Source organism: Crinia signifera, chromosome 9, assembly GCF_055691185.1.
Source record: "Crinia signifera chromosome 9, ASM5569118v1, whole genome shotgun sequence".
Lineage (NCBI taxonomy): Eukaryota > Metazoa > Chordata > Amphibia > Anura > Myobatrachidae > Crinia > Crinia signifera.
This window is the reverse complement of record NC_139225.1, coordinates 150,319,781-150,327,355: the sequence shown is the minus strand read 5'-3', so window position 1 is coordinate 150,327,355 and position 7,575 is coordinate 150,319,781. Positions and strand designations below refer to the sequence as shown.

At 46.6% G+C, this 7,575-nt stretch overlaps 1 protein-coding gene across 1 annotated transcript; it reads right to left on the bottom strand.

The window, feature by feature from the left end:
• RPS5 (ribosomal protein S5) lies at positions 1-5,125 on the bottom strand. The gene is made up of 6 exons (XM_083160262.1): positions 4,972-5,125; positions 3,678-3,783; positions 2,920-3,129; positions 939-1,067; positions 212-310; positions 1-119 (listed from the first exon to the last, which is right to left on the bottom strand). The coding sequence occupies exons 2-6, from the start codon at positions 3,780-3,782 to the stop codon at positions 51-53; spliced, it is 612 nt and encodes a 203-aa protein (XP_083016388.1). The 5' UTR covers position 3,783; positions 4,972-5,125; the 3' UTR covers positions 1-50.
• Positions 5,126-7,575: the final 2,450 nt, after the last annotated feature.

Genomic DNA, 7,575 nt, shown 5'->3' with positions numbered 1-7,575 from the left:
TGACGGAAATATTTTTATTGGATGAATTGAGACATGAGGCTGCCGACACGTTAACGGTTGGACTTGGCTACTCTCTCCAGTTCATCCTTCTTCTTGATGGCGTAGGAGTTAGAGGAGCCCTGGAACAAGGGAAAGCAATAGTTATATTATTGTCCCCAATGGCTTACCGTACGTTACCTGGCTATACAATGCTGCTGGCCATAGTTGTTACCTTGGCTGCATTGATGAGCTCATCGGCTACACATTCTGCAATGGTCTTAATGTTCCTGAAAGCAGCTTCACGAGCACCGGTGCAGAGGAGCCAGATAGCCTGCGGGTACAAGAGGTACATTCAGTATGTGATATTACACTTGCCTCACGGGTACAATCACCCAGCGCTAAGGGTCCACTACTACTACTACAATTATAGACTACACTGATAAATGTGGCCAGAATGCTTTCCGGTTACTGGATTCCACACTTCTGCTGGGAGGTGAACGCTCGCAGCCAGACCCCTGTGTGGTCAGTGCCCTTGCAAGGCATTCGTACCATCAGTATTTCTGCCACATAAGCAGAGATGTCCGCTGTTCTCCACCTTCAATAAATCCCTCTATAATCTGTTACCAGACAGATGTGCGTTCCCCAACATTATCTAATACACAAACCACACGCTCTCACATCAGTGAGTCAGTAGCCTGGTTAAGCTTTCAATCTCCGTAATCTGTAGCTTTTAATTAAACAGACAGGGGAGCTGCGTGCGTCCAATCAGACCATCACCAAGGTACATACAGGAGAAGGCTTGAAACCTTGAAAGCTGCTGACACCAGTGGTGAAATGGGGCATCTGCAGCTCCACATAATGAGTGGAAGGAGGGGCAATTGACATCTGGTGAAAACTATTTAAAAACCGTTCTCTGAAACCTCTAACAACTGTCATTATCGCCTTCTGTCGCCATTCACCTGGTTAACCCTTCGGAGAGGGGACACGTCCACAGCCTGTCTCCTCACTGTTCCAGCTCTGCCGATACGGGTGGAGTCTTCACGGGGACCGCTGTTAATGATGGCGTTCACCAGGACTTGCAGAGGGTTCTTGAAGTGAGAAGAAATATTAGTGGTATTAGGATATTTTAGACAAGAATAAAATAAATGCAACAGTCCATCGTCCATCCCAAAACACCTCAGTTATTTTTTGTTTATAAGGGAAACCAACCCTGGGATTGAGCATTTTTTAATCCCAAATCCCAATCTTAAAAAGATGCTCTGGTATTGGCATTCCTACACTGAACAGTATAGATAAGATAGTCAGTGATGTCACCCGCCCCAGTGGCTATACTCTATGGCATGCGGTAACCAGATTAAAAAACTATTTTTAAAACTCTCAGAAGGGCCAAAAAGTGCAATATCTTTAGGAAGTCATCTGGTGTGTATGGGCTTTAGTAGAACTATCTGTAGTCACATACAGTTAATGTATAAGTGGCGAGGATCGGCGTTCCCAGGAAGTGAGCCTCACTGTTTAGGCTGGGAGAAGGTGCTGATCGTTGTGACATGACGGGGTGCAAATGCTGCCCACAGACCGAGGATAAAGGCAGAGATACCCATTGTACATGCTTTATCAATGCCACATGGAAATTGTTTTACCAAATCCAATGCAGCTGCGTTTTCTAACCTAACATTAGAACAGCAATTCTGAAACCACAGCAATTCCCATAATCACCGCACCTCCTAGACACCCGACCAGTAAAACACACAAAGCTACCTTAGCAAAGCACAGTCTGGTAGAAAGTTACCAGCTCCCGAACCGGTGAGGCCAAGAAGCAAAAAAAACAAACAAGCAAAGCATACATAGGATATGCGTGCTCGTCTATGATCTACCAATCCAATTACCATCACCGGAATGATTAACTGTTGTAGCTACAGTAATAAAATACAGGGATGCCCATCATTCTACATACCCCAAATAGAACATCTTTTATTTAGAGAAGCGGCCCTCAAACTATTTTGCTCCAGAACCCCATCCACAAAAAAAAAAAAAAAAAGTACTGGTCCCCAGAAAGTTGACACAACGTCCGCACATACACCGCAGCACTCCTGAGTCACATAACAGAGGCCGAGCTGCCCGATGGCTCCTCAAATCTCTAAGCCAGTGATGCGAGGAGTCTGGAGTGCCAGGCCAACTGACTTAGACTCCTTGGATCACTGGCTGAGATGGTCTTGACACTTTGGGGTCATTGATTCACTATTACGGTGTTCATTTTGATACTGGTGTCACTTCAAAAAATGGTTCATGTATTAAGTTAACATGGTGTAAATATCTAGAATTAAACCATTTACTTAATGAATTTAAGAAAATCCTAGGTAAATCCCAAAAATCAGCTTTTTTTTTTTTTTAAATAAGATTTTTATGCAACCGTACTCTATACAGGTGCAAACATTCCACATGGAAATTGTTCCCTGGATCCCTTCATATGGATTTTTGGGATTTTATTTCAGAAGCCCTGCAAACATTGGGCTTCTCACACCCAGTCATGGTAACATGAAGCTGGATGAGATTACAGGTGTATCGTGGTTCCCAAACTGTCCTCAACGCACCTAACAGTGCAGATATGAGGAATATTCATGCTTGGGCACAGGTGACTTATTTCATAGCAGAGTTTGATTAAACCATCTGTGCACAAGCAGCGATATCCAGAAACCTGTACTGCTGGAGTGCGCTTGGGATTCACTGGTACAATGAGACAAATTAGTAATAACACCAAAATATTTCCCATAATCCTCTCAGCATCTGAACCACAAAGTTTCAAGGTTCCAAATGTCTCCTGCCCGTTTTTGCTACAACAGTCTACTGCGGATGTGTAGTAAATATTCTTAAAAGATAAGTTGGCATCATTTGGGTAGGGCGAGTGCCCCAACTAAGAACTCTTTTTCTCTTTCCATGGCTTACCTCCCCAGTCAGTAGGTGGATGATCTCAAAGGCGTGCTTCACAATTCTAACAGTCATGAGCTTCTTGCCATTGTTCCTCCCGTGCATCATGAGAGAGTTTGTGAGACGTTCCACAATGGGGCACTGGGCCTTGCGGAAGCGCTTTGCAGCATAACGCCCACCGCTGTGTGGAAGAAACTTGGCATATTTCTCTTTCACTGCAATGTAATCCTGAAAGACACACATACCAAATTAGCTTAACACCTAAATATCTGCACCCTAGGGTACACTCAGTCATGGCTCATGATACATGTAGACAAACGTAAAACCATTAAATATAAGGTCATGTAACTGGGTGCTGCGTCACCTCCTGCGGACAGCAAAGCTGGAGAATACTGTAGCATGGAATCCCCTAATGTCTGTCACTGTACAGTGGTTACATCACCCTTCTTACACCATGGCAGTTTGTTTATGGATATTCTGTAACCTCTCAGCTGGGTTCAGGTGTGGGGGCTGAAAACGGGTATATGAATATCAGTGCCATGCACTATGGATGTGCGCTGTGTGGGGTACTACAAACCCCACGTGATCCTTGCCCCTCCAGGAAGGGATGTAGCGGATCACACCATATAGTTAGGTAATGATACCCAGGTCAGAAAGCTGTCTCACAGTAAATGTCAACGGCCATTATTCAAAACAGCCAAACAGAGCCACCGTTGGGAAAGATAAATAAACTACGAAAAAATGGCTTAAGACAATCACATTATCAGAGTCATCACCTGCAGCGAGATGTCATTGATCTGGACGTCATCTGTACTCCACTTCCCGAACAGCTTAATTTCAGGGGTCTCGGCCCCAACAGGAACAGTTTCCCAGTCGGCCATACTGCAAATAAAACAAAAAATGCATTCGATTACAGCGAGTCTGAGGGCAAATCCATCGCCAAAGTCCCACATTCTAATTATGTACTGCAGACAGCGCCAGTTACACAATTATATTACACAGTATGGGTGTCTGATATAGTCCTCCACAAACACTGACCTGATCAGACTATCAGCGAACCAACAAGTGGATATAACATTCAGAGCAACAGAAAGATGAACTACAGCCCAGCATGTTGTGCCTTAATTTAGACATGCTGAAACTGCTGCAAGGCATACTGGGATGTGTAGTTCCTCAACAGCTAGAGGGCCACATCTCTTGCCCACCCCTGTTCTACAATAAGTCTACCCCACCTTCAGATCAAGCCATGACATTGTTGCACCAAGTGTTGAGCCCACCCCAACAAATACAGTTCTAAATATGGAACTACCAAACAGTTTTTTAAACTATAAAGTCGATTTTAATACTTTTTTTATTTGACCCATCATTTGCTGGGTCGCCATCCTCCCACCACGGGCACCTAGCCTTGTGTATGTTGTCCTGACACCCATCACGGTAGTGGGGGGGTTGTTGGCACAAGGAACACCCCTCCAGCACTCACTGTGCATTATATCAGCCAAGGCTATATCACAGGCACCAAATACCCAGCTAGTAGGTGTTTGGCGGGTGTTCTATACACCGGACTACCACGTAACTGTATTAGCCCTCACGCAACATGGCAGAGTTTCTAAGAAGATGATGCCAGCTACACTGCTTCCCAGGGCAAGGGAGGTGCAATGTGGGCATCAGATGTGTAATAACAGATTACTAGTTACAAATAAAGATTTTATTTTATAATAATTAGAAGAAATAGGAATAATCATCAAGCTTAGGGTCACACATGGTTCCCTACAGGACTGGTCAGGTCCCAGCATGTATCTGGTAATAATGTAGTGGCACAGCCATAGGAAGCCCCTGAGTGGATGAGCTGTGGGGTTGACACACAGCAATACACCCAAGAAGTTCACAGAACACGCGTGGGGCCTGCACTATGGAGTACTATGGCCCCGGGCCGCACTCGTGTCAGCCCCACTCAGCGAGCACACGCCACTCAGTCACCCAGCGGCACCCCAGCCGTGCCCAGCACCCGCCCGCCAGAGCCCCGGTGTAACCGAGCGCCCGGACAGGCGGCAGAGCTATACTATCACTCACGTGTCTGCTCGCCTATGTGCTGACCGGTTGCAGCTCGGAGCGGAAAGAGGCCGGGGCGGGGTCTCCTACCCAGATATACAGGGGCCCACACTTCCGCCTAGGCCTGAGACGCCACTTCTGCCCTCACCTGCTGATCGCGTGCAGCCCAGGTTACGGATATGCGCTGCGCTGGAGGCGCCATGTTTCTTATGGTAAACAATAGTGGACGTCACTTCCGCGCCGCCATGGAGGGTCAGGGCAAAGCTGTGTAGTAACATCGCCGTCCGCCATGATTACTGATGGCAGGAAGGCATGGGATAGGGGGTGTTAGCGCCACCTTAACTTGATTGAGAATCAACTTTATTAGTACGTTACATTGGTTGCTTTTAACAGACACGCAGTGTTATTCACTGTGAATAAAAAGTATTTTGTAATTGATGGAGGAAAATGGGAACAGTCAGTTACATGTCTCAGCAGTGCATGCTCCAAGGCATGCTGTGACTTGTAGTTCCACAACATCTTGGAAGCCAAGGGCTGCATGTCAATGAGGCAACTTCAGGGTTGCCTACCCTCCCATAGAGGGGGGCAAGTCCCCCACATTGCTGCCAGTCTCCTGTAAGACTCCGTGGGACCAAATGATGCGGATTGCGGCATTGTAGCCACGCCCACCACTGTGCAATGCTTGTAATACCAGAATTGCACGGTGGGGGCGTGGCCACGATGATGCGATTGTTCTGGTCACGACGCCAAACAGAATTTCAGTCAGCTCCGCCCCCACCTTTTAGATCGTGCCAACACATCTGACCAATCCCCCCCACCCCTCCCAGTGTAGAAGGGGAGATGGCACACCTTCCAACTGCATTTTTTTAGCCAGGAATGTAGCTACGCAACAGGGAAAATCTCTGGTGGGCCCCACTGCCCGTAACCCCGGTACTCCTGTATGGGACAGCTTCCAGACTGTGCATTGTAATAAAAATCTTTGAACATTTACACCTACACTAAAGAGTCTAAGACAGTTCCCATCAGTGACATAACTAGGGCCCCATAGCTCTAGTGCTGCAGGGATGCAGGGCCTCTGCCGATTCAATGCGGTCTGGCCGACCATATAGAATTTTTAAAAATTTTCCTCCAAAAATGGCCACCGCTTTGGAGGAGACAAATGCTTGCATCTGTCAGAGGAGTGCAGCGAGTACGGTGCTACCTGGAAGGGCTAGATTCCAGGGCAGCTGTGAGAATGGAACCCTCTGCCAACAAGCATGTTACCCAGGGTTGACTACCCTCCCGGAATGGCCGGGAGGGTCCCGGAAATCGGGTCCTCTCCCGGCCCCCCGGAAAGAAGGGCAACCCTCCCGCAAAGCTGCCTGGCTTCCGCGCCCCCCTCCGCCGGCAGCCAGAAACCTCTGGCAACGAGCATGAAACCCCTAGCAATGACCATATAGGTAATTAAAAATTATAGTTAATGTATGGGGCACCAGAAATCTTTTTGGCTGGGGGGATGCAAAATGTTTAGTTATGCCACTGGATCCCATAGTCATGTATCACTCATTTAAGTCACAGAGAAACCAAGTAGTATACAGAGAGCACTCCTTATTAATTATTTCGTTTTCCCTATTCCAGGGCATTATTGGGACTTTTTTTTTATAATCCACAATTACCTAAATATGTTTTGTGGTAATCTGAATACACTGATTGAATATGGGCATTTTTATTGGCAGGGGTGTAAAGAGGGTGGCTCCGGTGGAGCCGAGGAGGAGGAGGAGAGAGGGCGAGCCTCCAGCCCCCTCTCCTCCCTCCTCCTCTGCCCAAAGTGAGAAAGGAGCTAGGACACACTGGCGGAATGGAGCACGGCCGAAGGGGCGCAGAGTGTATGTCCGCATACAGACAGAGACCCTGCTCAGCTTAAAAAATGGCCGCCGCCTTAGAGGTTCTCCTGTACCTCTAGCATCTGTCAGGGAGCGCAGCTGATAGGGTATAGGTAAGAATCATATATTAATTCTAACTTTTAACCCATATATTAGTGTTACTATATCCTTAAAATGGTTATAAGCTCAAATACAGTTTGAGTACAAGAAGCATATTCAGAGGGTCTGAGGATGAGGACAAAGACACCAGGAAGTCATCTTAAACATTCCACGGCGGAACATGAAGAAATGGACATTCCTAGGCAGAACACCAAGAAACGGGCATTCCTTGGCAAAACACCACGTTATGCCTAAAGGATAGAAGGAACCAGACTAGACCTCTTGACCAGCCGATGTTGGCCTTGTCAGACTGTCCTTTGATAAGAAATACAATAAGAATATTCTTTTTATTTAGGAGAATAACTGACTTATTGAGTTCTTGTATGAATGGACTGTTTGGATCATTGTCTTTTTATTGCTATCTGCAATCAATCATATCTTTTTATAGTCTGCTTTTTGGGTATAAATAAAGCTGGACCAACGCCGCTCTTCAGATCAGAAAGTTCTGTTGAGTTGAGCATATCCAGACACCACGTCTCTTCATTTCGGAACTCCAGATGGCTGATTGCAGTAAATACTCTGACTGATGATCGAAGGTAGTTGTTCAGACTGGTGAGGAGTGTGGGTTCCGGGAGAGCTGGCACACTCTACAACTTCCTCAGGG